Below are 22,748 nucleotides of genomic sequence, written 5' to 3'. Positions count from 1 at the left end.
TGTTCTCTTGAGTTACCTTCATTGGTTCCAGTCCCACCTCCCTTCTGTTTTCCTGAGTATCGCAGTGCACTAGTGGAGCGAAGGAATTCTGTAGAGGTAATATTAGTGAAGGTGGATGTTTCTGTGTTACATGTCGCAGTCTTCCTGAGCCTACTGTGACCCATTTATTCCTGGGCTGTTTTATTCTTTGAGGTAGAGGTGGTAAGTTGGTATGATTTTGTGGAGTGATGGAAGCTGCTTTAATTGTATTCAATTCCTGTTTAAGTTTGCAGAGCTCCTCCTTAATACTGGCAAGTTGAAGACAGATGGGACAAGCCTTAAGCCTCCAAATAGTATGTCTTGGAATTAAAGCACCACAGTGATTGCATAGAATAAAGGTCATCTTGATTGGTTGTGAAGTGACTTGATTTGAGTAGTCCTGATTATATGGGTCTCTATATATGAATAGTGGTCCCTGGGGTTGGTGGGACTATAAGTAAGACTACTAGTAAGGCAGAAATATAGGCTCTATACTACCTAAAACACAGTATTTTAAACAAAACTGCAGGTTCTATCAGTGCTACCCTAAAACACAGGATTTATAACAGGATTTTCCCTACTTTAGTCACCCTGAGCCACAGGCACCAGAAATATAGGCTCTATACCACCTAAAACACAGTATTTTAAACAAAAATGCAGGAAGAGGAAATAAGATTTAACAGAGGAAAGAGAAGGATTTTTTGTGCTTTTTTATATTTTTTTAGTAAGAAACAGGGAGGAGAAGAGAAATTAAGCAGATATAATGCTGAAAACCAGTCAAAAGAGCAGAATATGAAATGCTGAGTAACTTAGCTTTTAGATGTTTACAGGGCAGCCTTGTTCACAGCAATGTCCCAAAGATAATGCAATTAACCTTAGAAGTAAAACAGAGCCCCTCCCTTCCCCACCTAATCAGACACAATGGCTAAAAACTAGTGAGTCAGAAATATAGGCTCTATACCACCTAAAACACAGTATTTTAAACAAAAATGCAGGTTCTATCAGTGCTACCCTAAAACACAGGATTTATAACAGGATTTTCCCTACTTTAGTCACCCTGAGCCTATATCATCCACCACCTATCTTCTCTCAATAACTCTATCATCTATCTACAGGTGGGTAAATAGCCTCAGAATTAGGATTACTGCTTTGTCATGTATATCAATAGTAGTATGTTTCATTAGTTTCAATCATAGGCTATACCACCTATGATATAGCCTATGATTGAAACTAGTGAAACGTATTGCTATTGATATATATGACAAAGCAGTCATCCTAATTCTGAGGCTATTTACCCAGCTGTAGATAGAAGATAGAGTTATTGAGAGAAGATAGGGGGTGGATAATATAGGGTATTCCATTTTCAATGAAATGTATTATATAGAGAGAGTAAAAGACATTGAAAGTATACCAAATTTAGTTGCTGTGCTGCAACAATTTCCATGTAGAAATATTGACATTTACATGTGTATATTGCATACATATGCAGAGAGCTGCTATTACCTGTGGAGATCCATACTATGTAAAGTTTTCAAAGAGGTCATGGAGAATGACACAAATAAATTTGTCACCATGGGATCTATCTCCATCCCAGGCCCATTCCTATGAGTTTTGTCCCTTGTGCAGATGAAGACAGAACTTGCAAGGATGGGGCAGGAACAGGGACAAAAACTCATAGGAATGGGACTAGGATGGAGATAGATCCTGCAGGGACAGGGACAAATTTGTCCCTGTGTCATTTTCTAGCTATAAGGAAATTCACTAGTTTCACAAAAGGAATATAAGTATGTGGAGAAAAATCTCTAAGCCAGCTTTTAGAATGCTCAACAGCACATATAGGTGATTGTTTTGGCCAGGGTTTTACTCAAGGAATTAAGGGACTCATTATCCTTAATCCTATTAGTTTATATCCATCTTCTTTTAATGAAATACATTTTTGATTGCATCTAAGACAGCTTCGAGGTTACAATCAAAGTTCACTCAACCCTTCTTGATATCTCCACAGCCATTGACCTCAACGGACTAGGGGGACCCGCTAAGGAGGTGGCGGTACTAGCCCCATTAGGAAACAGCGATCACAACACAATCCAGTACAGGCTAGAAATTGGATCATCAAAGGTGAAAAGAACTACAACGACTGCACTTAACTTCAAAAAAGGGAATTATGATGCCATGAGGAAAATGGTGGGAAAGAAACTCAACGACAGCGCAAGGAAGATGGAGTCCGTAGAAAATGCCTGGACCATACAGTGCACAAAGCACAGAACCTGTGCATCCCCAAGTACAGGAAAGGGTGCAAAAAAAATAGAACAAAAAACCCAGTGTGGATAACAAATGCAGTGAAAAAGGCGATAAGTGACAAGAAAGCATCATTCAAAAAATGAAAAAGGACAAAACAGAGGAGAACCAAAAGGAACACAAAAAACACCAAAAGGAGTGTCATCGAGTGGTTAGGAAAGCAAAAAAAGAATATGAAGAGAGACTGGCAGGGGAAGCAACAAACTTCAAATCATTCTTCAGGTACGTTAAGGGGAAGCAACCAGCAAGGGAGGAAGTGGGACCCTTGGATGATGGGGACAGAAAGGGAGTGGTAAAAGAGGAAAAGGAGATAGCTGACAGGCTAAATAAGTTCTTCACGTCAGTTTTCACGAGGGAGGACACAACCAACATTCCAGAGCCCGAGGAGATCGTAAAAGGAGAGCAGGATGAAAATCTGATCCAGCTAGAGGTGAGCAAGGTGGATGTCCTCAGGCAGATAGACAGGCTAAAGAGCGACAAATCGCCAGGTCCGGATGGCATTCACCCAAGGGTACTCAAGGAACTAAGGAATGAAATAGCTGAGCCACTTCGACAAATATGCAACCTATCCCTAAAAACTGGAGAGATTCCGGAAGACTGGAAAATAGCAAATGTCACGCCCATCTTCAAGAAAGGCTCAAGGGGAGACCCAGGAAACTACAGGCCGGTGAGCATGACCTCGGTCCCGGGAAAGATGATGGAAGCACTGATTAAAGACAGCATCTGGGAACACATCGACAACTATGGGCAGCTAAAGTCGAGCCAGCATGGCTTCTGCAAGGGCAGGTCATGCCTCACGAACTTATTATACTTCTTTGAGGGGATAACCAGCCAGGTGGATAAAGGGGAATCCATAGATATAATTTACCTTGACTTCCAAAAAGCCTTCAACAAGGTGCCACATGAAAGACTACTAAGGAAGCTATGGAACCATGGGGTGCAAGGGGAGGTCCACCGATGGATCAAAAACTGGCTGGCGGACAGGAAACAGAGGGTTGGAGTAAAGGGACATTACTCAGACTGGCAATGGGTCATGAGCGGAGTTCCACAGGGGTCGGTGCTGGGACCGCTCCTATTCAATATATTCATTAACGACCTGGAGGCAGGAACAAAATGTGAAGTTATTAAATTTGCGGATGACACCAAACTATATCGCAAGGTCAATAACATGGAGGACTGCGAAGATCTCCAAAAAGATCTGACAACACTGGAAAAATGGGCCAAAAAGTGGCAAATGAGTTTCATCATAGGGAAATGCAAGGTCATGCATATAAGGGAAATGCAAGGTCATGCATATAGGGGAAAAAAACCCGATGTTCACTTACAAAATGGGGGGATCAGCGCTAGGGGTGAGCGACCTTGAAAGAGACCTGGGAGTGATGGTAGACACAACATTGAAGGCGTCGGCGCAGTGTGCCACAGCCTCAAGGAAAGCAAACAGAATGTTGGGTATCATTAAGAAGGGTATCACGACCAGGACAAAGGAAGTCATCCTGCATCTATCTGTAGATAGAAGATAGAGTTATTGAGAGAAGATAGGGGGTGGATAATATAGGGTATTCCGTTTTCAATGAAATTTATTATATAGAGAGAGTAAAAGACATTGAAAGTATACCAAATTTAGTTGCTGTGCTGCAACAATTTCCATGTAGAAATGTTGACATTTACATATGTATATTGCATACATATGCAGAGAGCTGCTATTACCTGTATTGTGCTATGGTGCGCCCGCACCTGGAGTACTGTGTTCAGTTCTGGTCACCGTACCTCAAGAAGGACATGGAGGTACTTGAGAGGGTCCAGAGAAGAGCAACTAAGCTAATAAAGGGCATGGAGGACCTCTCATATACTGACAGACTGAAAAAGCTAGGGCTTTTCTCCCTGGAAAAGAGGAGACTTAGAGGAGACATAGTAACATATTAACATAGTAGATGACGGCAGATAAAGACCCGAATGGTCCATCCAGTCTGCCCAACCTGATTCAATTTAAATTTTTTTTTTTGTTTTTCTTCTTAGCTATTTCTGGGCGAGAATCCAAAGCTTTACCCGGTACTGTGCTTGGGTTCCAACTGCCGAAATCTCTGTTAAGACTTACTCCAGCCCATCTACACCCTCCCAGCCATTGAAGCCCTCCCCTGCCCATCCTCCACCAAACGGCCATACACAGACACAGACCTTGCAAGTCTGCCCAATACTGGCCTTAGTTCAATATTTAATATTATTTTCTGATTCTAAATCCTCTGTGTTCATCCCACGCTTCTTTGAACTCAGTCACAGTTTTACTCTCCACCACCTCTCTCGGGAGCGCATTCCAGGCATCCACCACCCTCTCCGTAAAATAGAATTTCCTAACATTGCCCCTGAATCTACCACCCCTCAACCTCAAATTATGTCCTCTGGTTTTACCATTTTCCTTTCTCTGGAAAAGATTTTGTTCTACGTTAATACCCTTTAAGTATTTGAACGTCTGAATCATATCTCCCCTGTCTCTCCTTTCCTCTAGGGTATACATATTCAGGGCTTCCAGTCTCTCCTCATACGTCTTCTGGCGCAAGCCTCCTATCATTTTCGTCGCCCTCCTCTGGACCGCCTCAAGTCTTCTTACGTCTTTCGCCAGATACGGTCTCCAAAACTGAACACAATACTCCAAGTGGGGCCTCACCAATGACCTGTACAGGGGCATCAACACCTTCTTCCTTCTACTGACTACGCCTCTCTTTATACAGCCCAGAATCCTTCTGGCAGCAGCCACTGCCTTGTCACACTGTTTTTTCGCCTTTAGATCTTTGGACACTATCACCCCAAGGTCTCTCTCCCCGTCCGTGCATATCAGCTTCTCTCCTCCCAGCATATACGGTTCCTTCCTATTATTAATCCCCAAATGCATTACTCTGCATTTCTTTGCATTGAATTTTAGTTGCCAGGCATTAGACCATTCCTCTAACTTTTGCAGATCCTTTTTCATATTCTCCACTCCCTCTTCGATGTCTACTCTGTTACAAATCTTGATATCATCTGCAAAAAGGCACACTTTTCCTTCTAACCCTTCAGCAATGTCACTTACATACATATTGAACAGGATTGGCCCCAGCACCGAACCCTGAGGGACTCCACTAGTCACCTTTACTTCCTTCGAGCGACTTCCATTAATCACCACCCTCTGGCGTCTGTCCGACAGCCAGTTTCTGACCCAGTTCACCACTTTGGGTCCTAACTTCAGCCCTTCAAGTTTGTTCAACAGCCTCCTATGAGGAACTGTATCAAAGGCTTTGCTGAAATCCAAGTAAATTACATCTAGCATATGTCCTCGATCCAGCTCTCTGGTTACCCAATCAAAAAATTCAATCAGGTTCGTTTGGCACGATTTACCTTTTGTAAAGCCATGTTGCCTCGGATCCTGTAACCCATTAGATTCAAGGAAATACACTATCCTTTCTTTCAGCAACACTTCCATTATTTTTCCAACAACTGAAGTGAGGCTCACCGGCCTGTAGTTTCCTGCTTCATCCCTGTGACCACTTTTATGAATAGGGACCACATCCGCTCTCCTCCAATCCCCAGGAATCACTCGCGTCTCCAGAGATTTGTTGAACAAGTCTTTAATAGGACTCGCCAGAACCTCTCTGAGCTCCCTTAGTATCCTGGGATGGATCCCGTCTGGTCCCATCGCTTTGTCCATCTTCAGTTTTTCAAGTTGCTCATAAACACCCTCCTCCGTAAACGGCACAGAATCTACTCCATTTTCTCGTGTAACTTTGCCAGACAATCTCGGTCCTTCTCCAGGATTTTCTTCTGTGAACACAGAACAGAAATATTTGTTTAGCACATTTGCTTTCTCCTCATCACTCTCCACATATTTGTTCCCAGCATCTTTTAGCCTAGCAATTCCATTTTTTATCTTCCTCCTTTCACTAATATATCTGAAAAAATTTTTATCTCCCTTTTTTACATTTTTAGCCATTTGTTCTTCCGCCTGTGCCTTCGCCAAACGTATCTCTCTCTTGGCTTCTTTCAGTTTCACCCTGTAGTCCTTTCTGCTATCCTTTTCTTGGGTTTTTTAATATTTCATGAACGCCAACTCTTTCGCCTTTATTTTCTCAGCCACTAGGTTGGAGAACCATATCGGCTTCCTTTTTCTCTTGTTTTTATTGATTTTCTTCACATAAAGGTCCGTAGCCATTTTTATCGCTCCTTTCAGCTTAGACCACTGTCTTTCCACTTCTCTTATGTCCTCCCATCCTAACAGCTCTTTCTTCAGGTACTTTCCCATTGCATTAAAGTCCATACGTTTGAAATCTAGGACTTTAAGTATCGTGCGGCCGCTCTCCACTTTTGCCGTTATATCAAACCAAACCGTTTGATGATCGCTACTACCCAGGTGAGCACCCACTCGAACATTAGAGATACTCTCTCCATTTGTGAGGACCAGATCCAATATCGCTTTTTCCCTTGTGGGTTCCATCACCATTTGTCTGAGCAGAGCCTCTTGAAAGGCATCCACAATCTCCCTACTTCTTTCCGATTCCGCAGACGGAACATTCCAGTCCGCATACGGCAGGTTGAAATCTCCCAACAGCAGAACCTCCTCTTTCCTTCCAAACTTTTGGCTATCCACAATCAGATCCTTATCAATTTGCTGCGATTGAGTCGGAGGTCTGTAGACTACACCCACGTAGATAGAAGTTCCATCTTCTCTTTTCAGAGCAATCCATATCGCTTCTTCCTCTCCCCAGGTCCCTTGCATTTCGGTCGCTTGGATATTGATCTTTACATAGAGAGCTACTCCTCCACCTTTATGACCATCTCTGTCCTTCCTAAAAAGATTATATCCCGGTATGTTTGCATCCCATCCATGTGATTCACTGAACCATGTCTCTGTGATAGCAACAATATCTAGATCTGCCTCTAATATCAGGGCTTGCAGATCATGAACTTTGTTGCTTAGACTGCGAGCATTTGTGGTCATCGCTTTCCAGCTATTTTTCAGCGATAATCTCCTTTTTCGTATGGATTTTTGTGTCGTTTCACTTTCCGTTGTAATACTAAGAAATGAGTTGCTGATATTGCTTATGTTGCAGCCTTTACTACTATCACATCTTTTCTTTTGCCGGGGGTGGTCTCTATAATTGTCCTTCGTACATACACCATCCCCACCTTCTAGTTTAAATGCCTAGAAAAATATTGTCTAAATTTCTCTGCAAGGTTTCTTTTTCCTGCTGTAGTAATATGTAGCCCATCAGTGCAATATAGCTTCTTGTCCTTCCATGTATTTCCCCATCCTCCTATGTACCTGAAGCCTTCTTGATGACACCAGGCTCTGAGCCATCTATTAAAGTCCTCTGTGTTTTTCACTCTTTGCTCTCCTTTTCCATATGCAGGCAGTATTTCAGAAAAAGCTAAAGTCTTTACAAAAGGTTTCACGCCCTCACCAAGCTCCCGAAAAGCTTTCTGTGCTGCAAGTGTGGAGTTGTTGGCCAGGTCATTTGTTCCCAGATGGATAACAAACTTAAGCTCTATCGCCAGGACAGGTCAGGACAGAAAGGAGGTGGAATAGCCCTATACATAAAAGAAACCATACAATCGACAAGAATAGACACAGCGGAGACGACCAATAAGCTGGAATCGCTATGGGTTAAAATACCAGATAGAAAGGGACATGAAATAAAAATGGGCCTATACTATCGTCCACCCGGGCAAACCGGAGATATCGATAAAGAAATGGAAGCCGAGATGAAACAAGAATGCAAAAACGGTTGCACAGTTATTATGGGAGACTTCAACTACCCCGGGATAGACTGGAGTCTTGGAAACTCAAAATGCGCTAGGGAAACAGAATTCCTGGAGGCTACACAAGATTGCTTCATGGAGCAGCTTGTTAGAGAACAGACGAGAGGAAATGCCACTTTGGATCTAATCCTAAATGGGTTAATGGGACCTGCAAAGGAAGTGGAAGTAGTGGGACCGTTGGGAAACAGTGACCATAACATGATCAAGTTCAAGGTTGAAGCATGAATACCAAAAGGAAAGAGAACCATGGCAACAACTTTCAACTTCAGAAAAGGAAACTATGAAGCAATGAGGAAAATGGTAAGGAAGAAACTTAGGAACACTTCCAAGAAATGGAGGATGGTAGAACATGCCTGGTCTTTTTTCAAGGATACGGTGAGCGAGGCGCAAAATCTGTACATCCCTAGATTCAGAAAGGGGAGCAAAAAGAGTCGAATAAAGGACCCGATGTGGATGACTAAAATAGTGAAGGAAGCGATAAGTAATAAGAAAAATTCATTCAGGAGATGGAAAAAGGACAAAACTGAAGGGAACTGGATAGAGCACAGGAAGTATCAAAAACAATGTCACCGTGTGGTTCGAAAAGCCAAAAGAGAGTATGAAGAGAGGTTAGCCAGGGAGGCTCGAAATTTCAAACCGTTCTTCAGATATGTTAAAGGGAAACAGCCAGCTAGGGAGGAGGTGGGACCGCTGAATGATGGAGTCAGGAAGGGAGTAGTGAAGGAGGAGAAAGAAGTCGCGGAAAGACTGAACATGTTCTTTTCGTCTGTATTTACGAACGAAGACACAACCAACATACTGGAACCTGAGCAATTTTTCATTGGAAATCAAGCAGAAAAATTAACATTCATGGAAGTGAGCCTTGAAGATGTGCGCAGGCAGATAGATAAACTAAAAATTGACAAATCTCCAGGTCCGGACGGAATCCATCCAAGGGTTCTGAAGGAACTAAAGGAGGAGATAGCAGAACTACTGCAGCAAATATGCAACCTATCCCTGGAAACAGGCGTGATCCCGGAGGATTGGAAGACGGCCAACATCACGCCCATCTTTAAAAAGGGATCAAGAGGTGACCCGGGAAACTACAGACCGGTGAGTCTGACCTCGGTTCCGGGAAAAATGGCGGAAGCACTGATAAAAGAAAACATCGATGATCACTTGGAAAGAAACAAACTTTTGATAACCAGCCAACATGGTTTCTGCAGGGGGAGATCGTGCCTAACCAACTTACTACACTTCTTCGAAGGAATTAACAAACAGATGGACAGAGGTGACCCCATAGACATCATATACCTTGATTTCCAAAAAGCCTTTGACAAGGTGCCTCATGAACGATTACTCCGGAAACTGAAGAACCATGGGGTGGACGGAGACGTACATAGATGGATCAGAAACTGGTTGGCAGGTAGGAAACAAAGGGTAAGGTTGAAGGGCCACTACTCTGACTGGAGGAGGGTCACGAGTGGTGTTCCGCAGGGCTCGGTGCTCGGGCCGCTGTTATTTAATATATTCATAAATGATCTAGAAACAGGGACGAAGTGTGAGATAATAAAATTTGCAGATGACACCAAACTATTTAGGGGAGCTCGGACTAAAGAGGACTGTGAGGAATTGCAAAGAGACTTGAACAAACTAGGGGAATGGGCGACAAAATGGCAAATGAAGTTCAACGTTGAGAAATGTAAAGTATTGCATGTGGGAAGCAGAAACCCGAGGTACAACTATACGATGGGAGGGATGTTATTGAATGAGAGTACCCAAGAGAGGGACTTGGGGATAATGGTGGACAGGTCAATGAAGCCGACGGCACAGTGCGCAGCAGCTGCTAAGAGAGCGAATAGAATGCTAGGTATAATCAAGAAGGGTATTACAACCAGGACAAAAGAAGTTATCCTGCCGCTGTATCGGGCGATGGTGCGCCCACACCTGGAATACTGTGTCCAGTTTTGGTCGCCATACCTTAAGAAGGATATGGCGTTACTCGAGAGAGTTCAGAGAAGAGCGACACGTCTGATAAAAGGGATGGAAAACCTTTCATACGCTGAGAGATTGGAGAAACTGGGTCTCTTTTCCCTGGAGAAGAGGCGACTTAGAGGGGATATGATAGAGACTTATAAGATCATGAGGGGCATAGAGAGAGTAGATAGGGACAGATTCTTCAAACTTTCAAAAAATAAAAGAACAAGAGGGCATTCGGAAAAGTTGAAAGGGGACAGATTCAATACGAATGCCAGGAAGTTCTTCTTTACCCAACGTGTGGTGGACACTTGGAATGCGCTTCCGGAGGACGTTATAGGGCAGAATACAGTACTGGGATTTAAGAGAGGGTTGGACATTTTCCTGCTGGAAAAGGGAATAGAAGGGTATAAATAGAGGATTACTACTCAGGTCCTGGACCTGTTGGGCCGCCGCGTGAGCGGACTGCTGGGCAGGATGGACCTCAGGTCTGACCCAGCAGAGGCATTGCTTATGTTCTTATGTTCTTAACATCAGTGTTAAAATCCTTAGTTTCTTCCTTAATTATAGTCAGTATTTGCCTGGAACTCCTGGTAGCTGAGGATCCTGGAAGACATTTCACTATTTTGGTCTCCTCGCCCTGTGTTCCAAGGTTAATGCCTCTGATGATGGAATCCCCCAACAGTAATAGTTTTCTGTTTTTGGCTTTTTTATTTGTACTTAGGGTGCGCTTGTTCTCTTGAGTTTCCTTCATTGGTTCCAGTCCCACCTCCCTTCTGTTTTCCTGAGTATCGCAGTGCACTAGTGGAGCGAAGGAATTCTGTAGAGGTAATATTAGTGAAGGTGGATGTTTCTGTGTTACATGTCGCAGTCTTCCTGAGCCTACTGTGACCCATTTATTCCTGGGCTGTTTTATTCTTTGAGGTAGAGGTGGTAAGTTAGTATGATTTTGTGGAGTGATGGAAGCTGCTTTAATTGTACTCAATTCCTGTTTAAGTTTGCAGAGCTCCTCCTTAATACTGGCAAGTTGAAGACAGATGGGGCAAGCCTTAAGCCTTCAAATAGTATGTCTTGGAATTAAAGCACCACAGTGATTGCATAGAATAAAGGTCATCTTGATTGGTTGTGAAGTGACTTGATTTGAGTAGTCCTGATTATATGGGTCTCTATATATGAATAGTGGTCCCTGGGGTTGGTGGGACTACTAGTAAGGCAGAAATATAGGCTCTATACCACCTAAAACACAGTATTTTAAACAAAACTGCAGGTTCTATCAGTGCTACCCTAAAACACAGGATTTATAACAGGATTTTCCCTACTTTAGTCACCCTGAGCCACAGGCACCAGAAATATAGGCTCTATACCACCTAAAACACAGTATTTTAAACAAAAATGCAGGAAGAGGAAATAAGATTTAACAGAGGAAAGAGAAGGATTTTTTTGTGCTTTTTTATATTTTTTTTAGTAAGAAACAGGGAGGAGAAGATAGAAATCTTCAAGATCATGAAGGGCATAGAAAAAATAGACAGGGACAGATTTTTCAAATTAAGGGGATCAATAAGTACAAGGGGGCACTCAGAGAAATTGAAAGGGGAGAGGTTTAGAACAAACGCCAGGAAGTTCTTTTTCACACAGAGGGTGGTGGATACATGGAACGCGCTACCAGAGGATGTGATAAACAGGAGCACGCTACAGGGGTTCAAAGAAGCTTTGGATAGGTACTTGGAAGACAAAGGGATTGGGGGGTACAGAATAAGAGTAGAGGTAGATTATAGGGATGGGATTAGAGGTAAGTTACAAAATTAATCAGGGACCACTGTTCAGGCACTAGGCCTGATGGGCCGCCGTGGGAGCGGACCGCTGGGCGAGATGGACCTCTGGTTCTCAAAAGTTCATTCCTCAATAAGTTTAGTTTACAAGATGCCACTTGCCTCTATCATTTTCTTTGCATCAGACTAACACAGCTACCTCTGTGAAAGATTTTACTAGTTTACTGTGTCAGTCTGTGCTGCTTCAGCAGCTTTCAAAATGAGCACCTTAGATGGGTTTAGCATCATTTTCTGTGTTTCCATGTTATAGCATTTATAATTTTGATAACCCTAGAATTGCAGTAATAGCAGCTTTCCTTCATTAATGATTCTTTGTCTTCCTCAGAATAAAAAGGAGGAGTGTATATTAATCTCACCTGGGTACCACATGACTCGGAAGAAAGACCGAATCTCTGTCACACTGGGAGAAGAATTTTTTGGAACAACCTTTCAGACTAAAGTAGATAAGGAAAGCCCACCCAGGTAATCTGCCAAAATGATTTTGGCACTTTAAGAACATAAGAAGTTGCCTCTGCCGGGTCAGACCAGGGGTCCATCTCACCCAGCAGTTCGCTCTCGCGGCGGCCCATCAGGTCCATGACCTGTAAGTGATTCTTTGTCTAAAACTCTTTAATCCCCATTTTTCTTTTATCTATACCCTTTCATGATCCTATCTCTACCTCTGTCTATATCCCTCAATCCCCGTATCCTTCAGGAACTTGTCCAATCCCTCTTTAAATCCTATTTTATGCAGTTGTTGAACAAAAAAAAACCACAATTCTGCTGTGTTAAACCTTCCTGCTATGACTACTGGCAATATAAAGCAGTGGCTTTAAAGTAAAGCAATAAAACCATACTTACAACTACAGATTTTAATGGGTGTGTATTTGTGATGTTAAGCTTTCCATTTGAGCACTATCCCCCTTATTCTATAAATGGCACACAAAGTTTTGCCCTGAAATGGCAAAAGGAAGCAAGGGGCTGCCTGCCACATCTCAATCACAGACAGGCCCCACTTACAGAATCGCAGTTAGCAAGGAGTCTAGATGCTGGAAATGTAGGCCAAGGTTTTACAGACCTTCATTTCTGGCACTTAGGGTCCTTGCAGAATTGTGGCCAGTGATGCCTAGTGACACTGAAGTCCAGCGCCACTCCTAAACATGCCCACTTCCAGGCTTTAGTGTCACCAGACGCCAGTCTTGGAGGGCACCTACAGCACCATGAGTTTTTAATCGTTTTTTAATGGCACGACTAAATATCATGCCTCTTAAAAATAATTAAAACACACTGGCTTTTACAAAACTGCAGTATTGGCAGTGGTGTAGCAAGGGTGAGCGGGGCCCAGAAGTAACATCAGAGAGAGGCAACACTGGCATAGGCAGGAAGGGAAGGGGGTGCATGCACACAGCAGGGGGAGTCAGGAAGGAGCGGGGCAGAGAGGAGGACGGGTGCCTACGCCCTTACAAAGACTGTACCTGGGGCAGACCGCTGCCCTGCATCCCCCCCTTACTACACCACTGGGTAGAGTTTCTACAACAGGCTGGGGAGGTAAATGCTCTGATGCTCATAGAATTCCTTTAAGCTTTGGAACATTTATGTATATATTTGAATATAAGTTGATCCGAATATAAGTCGAGACCCCCCATTTTTCTCCCCAGGGGCTTAATATTCAAGTACCGTGCCCTGCCAGGATCTGCACCCAGTGTCCTCTCCCTCACGCCCTCCCCTGCCAGGCTCTCACCCAGGCCCCTTCCCTCCCTGCCCTGCAAGGCTCTGAACCCAGCTCCTTTACCTACCAAGCTCTGCACCCAGCCCCCTTCCCTGCCTTCCCTGCAAAGCTCTGCACCCATCCCCCTTCCCTACCAGGCTCTCCACCTAGCCCCCTTCCCTCCCTGCCCTCCAAAGCTATACAGCAGCCCTCCTCACTCATCTCCCATCCCAGCCCGATTTTTTTTAAGCCCCCGCATACGTTTTCCATTATACCTGGTGGTCCAGCAGTGTATGGGAAGGACCACGCTCCTGCTCTGCACACCTCCTTCCGAGCTCAAGGCTCGCAGTACACAGGCACGCAGAAGCGAGCTTCTTGAACTCCCATGCAGCCCTGCGCTGCTCACTGAATGGCTCACACCAGGTCCCGCAAGAACTGGTGGCAGCCATTCAGCAAGCAGTACGGGGCCGCATGGAAGTTCGAGAAGCTCGCTCCTGCATGCTTGTGCACCATGAGCCTCGAGTCCAGAAGGAGGTGTGCAGGGCAGGAACGCGGTCTTACCCATACACCACTGGACCACCAGGTATAATGGAAAACGTACGTGGGGATGCAGGGAGAGAGGGGGGGTGTAAAAAAAAAAAAGGATTTGTATCGGCCAGTGTTTACAAATACTTCTTTCTAAGCTCTGTCAGAAACCCATTCTCATGGGGGGTTTCATATGAAATTAATAATAATAATAACTTTATTTTTATATACCGCCATGCCACAAACAGTTCAAAGTGGTTTACAGGGGAAGAGACTGTATACAAACAGCGACATTACAGAGAATTTTTGAAATTACGTTGGCATGTTAAGCTTAGTCAAGTTTATCTGAAAGTGTTTTGAAAGTGCATCAAGGTTGAAGTGGGGTCAGAGAAATTTGTCAAAGAGATAAGTTTTGATTGTCTTCCTAAAGAGTCTAATTTGCATAATCAGTGGTGTAATGTCACAAACCTTGGGACTAATAATTATGTCATCAAGGTAGGGCCAGAAGGATACCCCCACAATGATAAAGTACAATCAAATACAAGAGTCGTGAAGAAGAAATGTCACCAACCGGGATGTTTATAATCAAATAAGGTCTTTATTTAGTCTTTATTCATCTGAACTCAACATGGCCAGTAATCAAATACAAGAGTCATGAAGAAGAAATGTCACCAACCGGGATGTTTATAATCAAATAAGGTCTTTATTTAGTCTTTATTCATCTGAACTCAACATGGCCAGTGTTTTTCTGTACCAAACTACCTTTTTCAAGAGTCGGGCACTTATCTTTAAGACTCTCAAAGATTGTATAAAATCTCATGAGCAATATTATATTAAGCAGTTGCAGAAAGAATTCTATGAGCGTCGGAGCAGCATTGCAGCATTTAGCACTCCAGGCTGCGTTAGAAATTTCTGCTGTGGCTTAGTAAAAGGGGGGATTGCAGTGCTCCCCCCTGAATTCGTGGTCAGTGATTCGCGGTCCCAGTCATTCGCGATATTTTCTGACCGCGAATGACCGGGCAGGAGAGGGCAGATGGAGTGCCGATGAGTGAAGGAAATCTTTCACGGTATGCTCCGACTGCCTCTTCCTGTACTAAAGTCGGGCCTCACCAATCAGGAGCTGTGTGTCAAAGCAGCTCCTGATTAGTGAGGCCAGACTTTTGTACAGGAAGAGGCAGTCAGAGCATACCGCGAGTGATTTCCTTCACTCGCCGGCACTCCGGCTGCCCTCTCCTGTCTCCCCTGTGAAAAACCATATTTGTGGTTTTTCAACATTCGTGGGGGTTCCTAGAACGGAACCCCTGCAAATATTGGGAGAGTACTGTAATTGGTAAAGCCATTTCAGAAGCCATTTCAGAACCATGAGAATGTGGTATAAAGATGGACGATTTAGTGGCTTGGACGATCAGATCGGCAGGACGTGTAATTAGATGATTTTCGAAACGAAAAAAAAGTTGGACCTATCTTTCGAAAATGTGTCTTAAGCTCTTTTTAACTTTGGACAACTTGTGAGATGGACGTAAACGGACTTAACGTCCCTTTCGATTATGCCCCTCCATGTGGTTTACATTCAGGTACTCAAGCATTTGTTCCTATCTGTCTGGTAGGCTCACACTCTTTCTAATGTACCTGGGACAATGGGGGATTAAGTGACTTGCCCAGGGTCACAAGTAGCAGTTATAGCTATAATACCAAGAAATTTGCTCCATTAAGCAAAAGCAATAGCAAATTTTAAGAAAAATTGAGCTTTATGTAATCAGTGGCTTTAAGCATCACAGGATGGGCTTCAAACATTTTTTTTAAAACAATTTTCTGCTAAGCACAATCAAATTTATGGGAAAAAAAATTCAATTTGCACAGTTTATCTAACTACGTTTTTCTGGACAACCCTAACGGGTTATGTTTCAGCTACATAGCCTGTGTCAGGAGTCTGAAGATTATCTTATCAGTTATGGATTCAGTATTAAAGTGTCCAAAGTTTGTCTTGTTGTTCAAAGAGCAGCAAATCTAAAAAATCATATGCTGTAAATTAAGTGCTCTCACTTTTGCATTAGCAACAGATTCTCCTCAATAATTCCTCCACTCTGGTTTCCGCTCTGGACAACCCTCCCTTTTGCATCTCCCTCTCCCTACTTAACCTTATGTTGTAAACTTTCCCTTTCTCTAGAATCCCTCCTGTATTTTGGTTTGTCTGTATATTTGTTATGTTTAAATGTATTTATTAATTTTCAGTATGCCAGCAAACATTAACAGCAAAACCAATCAGAACACTTACAATTATGCACAATTAAGAACCCCACCCCTCCCCATTCCCCCCCAACACAAACAAAAACAAAAGGAGATTCCCAAGGACGGGAAATAAAAGCACAGTCAAATTATAAGTTCAATAGTCGACTTCTGGCTAGAGGAGTAAGACTCAACCAAAAACGTTCCCATATCAAACAGAATCTGCGGCCCAGACCAGAGTCCAAGTCTGAAAAATGCCGCCTGTCTCTATATTTGTTAATGTTGTCTGTGATTCTGTTATTGTATATATCTCCCCTTTCCTATTTATTTTACAGTTTAAACTGCTTAGATTTTCCTGGTTTATATTTGCGTTATATGTATCAAACAAAATGAAATTGAACCCGAGCCTGTTTTAAAAGTGCAACATTTTGACCATCATTTTGAAAAAACTAACAACTAGAGATGTGTATTCATTAGTGCACATTCCGTTGTTAACACCCCTTAAATATTATAGTTTAATGAGTGCTAACCTACATATTAACATACATACATTGATTTGTGCTGGTTAGAAAGTTTCATATGTGTTAATAGCAAGCATAGTTACAGTCACGGGTAACAACCAACAAAAACATTCCGGGACGGGGAGCATCCCATAACTGTTTGCATGGGGCAACAGAAGTGACATAACTAACTCTAAACAGAAATTAATGTTTTCTGACAGTAAGTGATGAATTATGAATTATGCAGTAGTCAACTAAAATCTCTTTCAATTTCTCTTCCTAGGAAGGTGGCACAGTGTGAAATGTAAGTACCGTTCAAACCTGATACACACATGTGTATTCTGATTTATATTCTATAGCAGGAATGGGCAACCTGGTGAGACCTCATTTAGAACATATAAAAAGGATGGAGTCGGTCCAGAGGAAGGCTACGAAAATGGTGCATGGTCTTCGTTAAAAGGCATATCGAGGCAGATAAAGATCTCAATCTGTATACTTTGGAGGACATGCAAGAGAGGGGAGATATGATAGAAATACCTATGTGGCGTAAATGCGCATGAGTTGAGTCTTTTCCATTTGAAAGGAAGCTCTGGAATGAGAGAGCATAGGATGAAGTTCAGAGGTGATATTCTCAGGAGTAATCTAAAGAAATACTTTTTTTTACAGAAAGGGTGGTAGATGCGTGGAACAGTCTCCCAGAAGAGGTGGTAGAGAGAGACTGTCTGAATTCAAGAAGGTGTGGGATAGGCATCTGGGATTTCATAGAGAGAGGAAGAGATAATGGTTACTGCAGATGGGCAGACTGGATGGGCCATTTGGCCTTTATCTGCCATCATGTTTCTATGTTTCTAACCTCCTCAGTCCTCCAAGGACTGCAACCCACTCAAATTTTCAGGATTTTTCCAATGTCTGTGCAAGCATTCCTTCCATTATATGCAAATAGATCAAAAGTTCTTGTAAAGGTAAAAATATGTAAAAGTGGTTTTTGAAAATCTCCCCCACCTACTGTGTATGTGGATATGTCAGTGGTCTCAAACTCAAACCCTTTGCGGGGCCCCATTTTGGATTTGTAGGTACTTGGAGGGCCTCAGAAAAAATAGTTAATGTCTTATTAAAGAAATGACAATTTTGCATGAGGTAAAACTCTTTATAATTTATAAATCTTTCCTTTTGGCTAAGTCTTAATAATATTGTAATTTATAGCTAAAGAGACATATGATCAAGAAACTGTTTTATTTTACTTTTGTGATTATGATAAACATACCGAGGGCCTCAAAATAGTAGCTGGCATGCCGCATATGGTCCCCGGGCCGCAGGTTTGAGACCACTGATAAGTAGATGTATTGTACAACAATGCTAAAAAGGGTAAGGTTTGGAGTTGGAAGAGCAAAGCACATGTGGGGATTACATTTTGAAGTCCTTGTATTTATTTATTTAATTCGATTTGTATCCTGTCCTTCCCCAAAGAGCTCAGAATGGGTTACAAGGACATACATAATAATTTTTAAAAATATACAATTGATATCATATGGGCAAAATTTCAAGTGTAAAATTACAAAGTCAGAAATAGTGAACAAGCAACAAGCTCAAAAAACAATAAATGGACCATAAAAAGGTCACAGGTAAAATTTTAGAACAGCATCAATTCTCCAGAGACCTTTTAAAAAAAACCTAACCCACCACTATAGTGGGTTGTAGGAGAGAATAGTTAATGTAGGTGAATTTAGGGGAAATTTGAAGACATTGTAGTAGTCTGAAAGAGAGGAGCCCAAAATAGTTTGTATTTCCATAATTTGTGCTTATTAAGCCATATAAATTTTTCCAATCCAACAATATGCTAAACTTTATCCAGCCAGAAACGCTGTGAGGGTAATATAGGGTCCTGACAACCAACAAAAGTCCAACAGGACAAAAATAACCCACAGGTACAAAATCACACAAGAAACAGTGGGAACGGACAATGAATACTCCACATAGGATCACTGTTGTTTAAGAGTCTTGTTTAGTCCAATAAAAGGACATATAAAAACTGTGGACCCAACATAGCACTCTGTTTTGGCAAATCAAAACACCTGCATCAGGGGTCATTAACATAAAAACATAGCAAAAGAACATAATATATTGTATCGTATTGTTTATTTTTTTTTATTACATAGCCTTGTATTGACAAAGGACTTGTTGTTTGTGGATTACAACATCACAGGTTTGTTTTTACTTACTTTTTTATTTTTTCACTTGACCGGTTGGACATATTTATGATTCTATGTCTTATCATCACTGGTTCTGTCTTTATTTTTTACTCTTTATTTTTTTCAGTTTCCTTGGTGTTTCACTAATATTATTACTCTCATTGTTTGGTATTGATTTTGTTATATTTAATGACTATGTTCTTATGTTTTTTTATTATGTTTTTATGTTAGTGACCCCTGATGCAGGCATTTTGATTTGCCGAAACACAATGCTGTGTCGGGTCCACAGTTTTTAAATGTCCTTTTATTGGAATAAACAAGACTCTTTTACAACAGTGATCCTATGTGGATTGTTCATTGTCCATTCCCACTGTTTCCTGGGTAATATAGGGTCTTTCCATTTTTGTGCTATACAGAGCTTTGCAACCAGCATGAGTTGTATAAAATCTAAGTTTAGAACCTTCATTTTCAATGTTTAATAATATGTAATCAATATAACGGTAAGTATTCTCTGACAGATTGTTTTGAGCATATTTGTCTTTTCGAATTGATGAGTTAGGGCTGTCAGCAATGAGAGTGTTATTTTGTAGAGATGACCTTATTGAAGATTTTCAGGACCAGATCGGCCATCTAAAAGCACTTCTGGAGCAGGAGAAAAGAGACCATCGCAAAACAAAGGATGTGGTGAGTTGTGCCTCGTCAACTAGGTCATTGTGGCAAAGAAGCTAGAGTTATTGGGGCCAATACCTGAGTCGCATCACCTGTTACCTATGTAAATGCCTCTGAGAGAAAGATCTTCAGTGGCAATATCCAGATACTGCTAAATATCTGTACAGATCACCTCTTCACCATCCAGATAGTGTCAGGTCAGTCAGCAGGGCAGAGATACAAGTTATCCGGATAGAGGTGATTTCCAAAGGGATAGTGCCATTATATTGCCTTCTCTGATTCACTTCCTCACATATGTTAAATGGGTGCCAACTTTTCCAAATGTGAGCTAGCCAGTTCCCCAGGGGACAATTACTCTCATAGAGATGTAAGGGTGAACCATCCCAAAGAGTGAGATTTACTACCCTAGAGTGAGATTGAAGGCCAACGAGTGAGATTTTTCAAACGATATATCTGAGGTATAAAACTAGAATGATTTAAGTGGAGTAATGCTTTGCAAATGAATCAAGGCAACATTAAATGATATTGGCTTTTCTTTGGAGTCTCTGAAAGAATATAAAGAGGGGAGCAATTTATGTATATTTTTCAAACTGTTTTCCAATCGGTAATTAAAAGTAAGTACATTGGTTTCACAGCATATGTACTCACTTTCTTTTTTTTTAACTTTCTTTAGTTTTTAATGCCAACAAAAATTGCAATACAATTTATATACAAATAATGATAATCAACCAAACACTTATAATCAATCAGTTCTATACAAAAGATAAAAATTCTCTCCCCATCCATCATTACCATTAGGAATAATACCAAAACAAAAGATATACCCCCCTCCTCCCGGTCCCACCCTCCCCCTCCCTGGATGTGTGGGTGAAAACAACAGAAAATAAAGATAAAGGACAACTATAGCAAATCTACAAAAGATGTCAATGGACCCCAAACTAATTTGAATATCTTATTATGCCCCAGCATGTCAGCATTCATTTTCTCATATTTATAAGTTAAACATAAGCTCGCCCACCAAAAAGGAAAACTAAGGTGATCCCAATTCTTCCAATTGCAAGTAATCATTTGCATGGCTATCCCGGTCATAATAAGGAAAAGTCGACATTTATAGCGGTCCATGGGGGGGCTTAATATGCAATAACGTTCCACATATAACTACCTCATACGTCAATGGAATTGATGCCTCCAGTATGGTATTAATCTGTCCCCATATTGACTTCCAAAAATTAAGTATCAAAGGAAAATAGAACAGCAGATGATTCACTGTCCCTACATCAAGATGATAGTGCCAGCATCTATTAGATTTAGAACTATCTAATTTTTGTAAACGAATAGGGGTCCAGAAACTTCTATATAACAAAAAAACCCATGTTTGTCTCATAGATGCTGATGCTGTACATCTCATCCTCCAAGTCCAAATTCGTGGCTATTGAGATGCAGAAATATGCTGCTTTATCTCAATGCTCCAAATGTCCCTAAGACTAGTTTTTGGCTTTTTTTCAGGAATTCAGATATTATTTTATGTCCTAGCAAATCTGTCTGGAAGCACAGGACCTGCATGCTATAATGATTTTTTTTTTTATTTCGTCAATCAGGGAACCCTTTCTGAATGGCTTGCTTCAACTGCAACCACTTATAAATTTGAGACATTAAAATACCAGTCATTGAAATTAAGCATTTTCCCATTTGATATAACATCTTCTAGTGTACGTATGCCTGCCTGCATCCAGTGCTTCCAGGTGATCTTAGACTCTTAGATTTTAGCATATGTACTTACTTTCAGTAAAGGAAAAAGAGACAGGGCAAGGGGAAAGAGTAGGCAAGAAAGTATTCTCAGATTTCTTCCTGCTGGTTGAACCCTTGGTTTCCTTCTTTAAGACTTCCTTCTCATAAAAGCAGAGATCAAGATCAGTGCACTGGTACTGAAGCTCTGATGGATGAGAAATATAGTAACATAGTAGATGAGGGCAAGAATCCAAAGTTCTACCTGGTACTGTGCTTGGGTTCCAACTACTGAAGTCTCCGTCAAAGCTCACTCCAGTTCATCAAAAGCCCAGTTTCTATAAAAGGCGCTTAGAGTTAGGCATCTAGATCGGTGTCCTTAGCCGATCTAGGTGCCTAACTTATGAGTCATTTTACTAAAGCTGACCGTGCAGGTCAGCGTTGTAATACTCCAACACCCATTGGAAATTAGCCGGTAGGCACCTACCACTTCGAGGTAGGCATCTACATTGAAGTGCCTACCAATAAGTAAGTGTGGTTAGGGGCAGAATTGGAACAGATTTTGGGTGTGGTTTGACCTAGGCACACTCATTTAGGCCAAGAAAACCCTGGCCTATGTGATTCTATAAATGGTGCCTAGCAAATGATTGTCAACCATGTTGAACGGTGCCTAGGAATTAGACGTTGTTTATAGAATCAGGCTCAAAGAGTGTGAGCATGGGAAAGCTTTGAAATGAATGTGATATACTCCTAATGAGTGAAACTTGGCATCTCTATTCTCACGTTCTCAGCTACCTCATCTGAAAACTTAAGTCCCTGGTGGCAGTGTCATAGTAAGGGTGAGAAGCGCCCAGGGCAGTGATGCCCCCCCCTATCTTCTTCTCCGCCCCCCCCCCACCACCACACATGCGCCCCCTTCCCCTCCCCGTATCTTTTTAACTTTCTTAGCATGAGCAGCATCTCCAATTTGTTGCCCGTGCCAGCCTTGGAACTCCCTCCGATGTGACTTCCTGGTCCTGCAACCAGGAATGGAAACAGTTGTAGGAAGCTGACCTTTCTGAAGTCAGCAAAGTCTCTTAGCAAACATCACAATAGCTCTTTAAGGGGTCCTTTTACTAAGCTGCGTCAAAAACTGGCTTTAGCACACCCTTACTTGGGGTTTCTTGCTTGCTAAGGCCATTTTTGCTGCAGCAGTAAATTGGCTGATTTTCTATTTTTTGTTTTAATGTCATGTGCGGGATTGCTGTGTGAGACTGTATCTCCTAAAAAAAGGGGTGGCAGTAAATACAGCATAATTTTTTTATAATGTTGCCGTCGAATATCCCCACGTAGGCAGCGG

At 42.0% G+C, this 22,748-nt stretch overlaps 1 protein-coding gene across 3 annotated transcripts in view; it reads left to right on the top strand.

The window, feature by feature from the left end:
- The window catches only part of FLACC1 (flagellum associated containing coiled-coil domains 1), a 112,202-nt gene that overhangs the window by 26,669 nt on the left and 62,785 nt on the right, over positions 1-22,748 (top strand). For all 3 annotated transcript variants that reach the window (XM_033945414.1, XM_033945412.1, XM_033945413.1), the window contains exons 6-8: positions 12,214-12,350; positions 17,110-17,130; positions 19,606-19,699. In XM_033945414.1, coding sequence (XP_033801305.1) covers positions 12,214-12,350; positions 17,110-17,130; positions 19,606-19,699 — 252 coding nt within the window. The remainder of the gene's footprint in view (positions 1-12,213; positions 12,351-17,109; positions 17,131-19,605; positions 19,700-22,748) is intronic.

This window comes from Geotrypetes seraphini, chromosome 5 (assembly GCF_902459505.1).
Source record: "Geotrypetes seraphini chromosome 5, aGeoSer1.1, whole genome shotgun sequence".
Lineage (NCBI taxonomy): Eukaryota > Metazoa > Chordata > Amphibia > Gymnophiona > Dermophiidae > Geotrypetes > Geotrypetes seraphini.
This window is presented reverse-complemented; position numbering and strand designations above follow the sequence as displayed.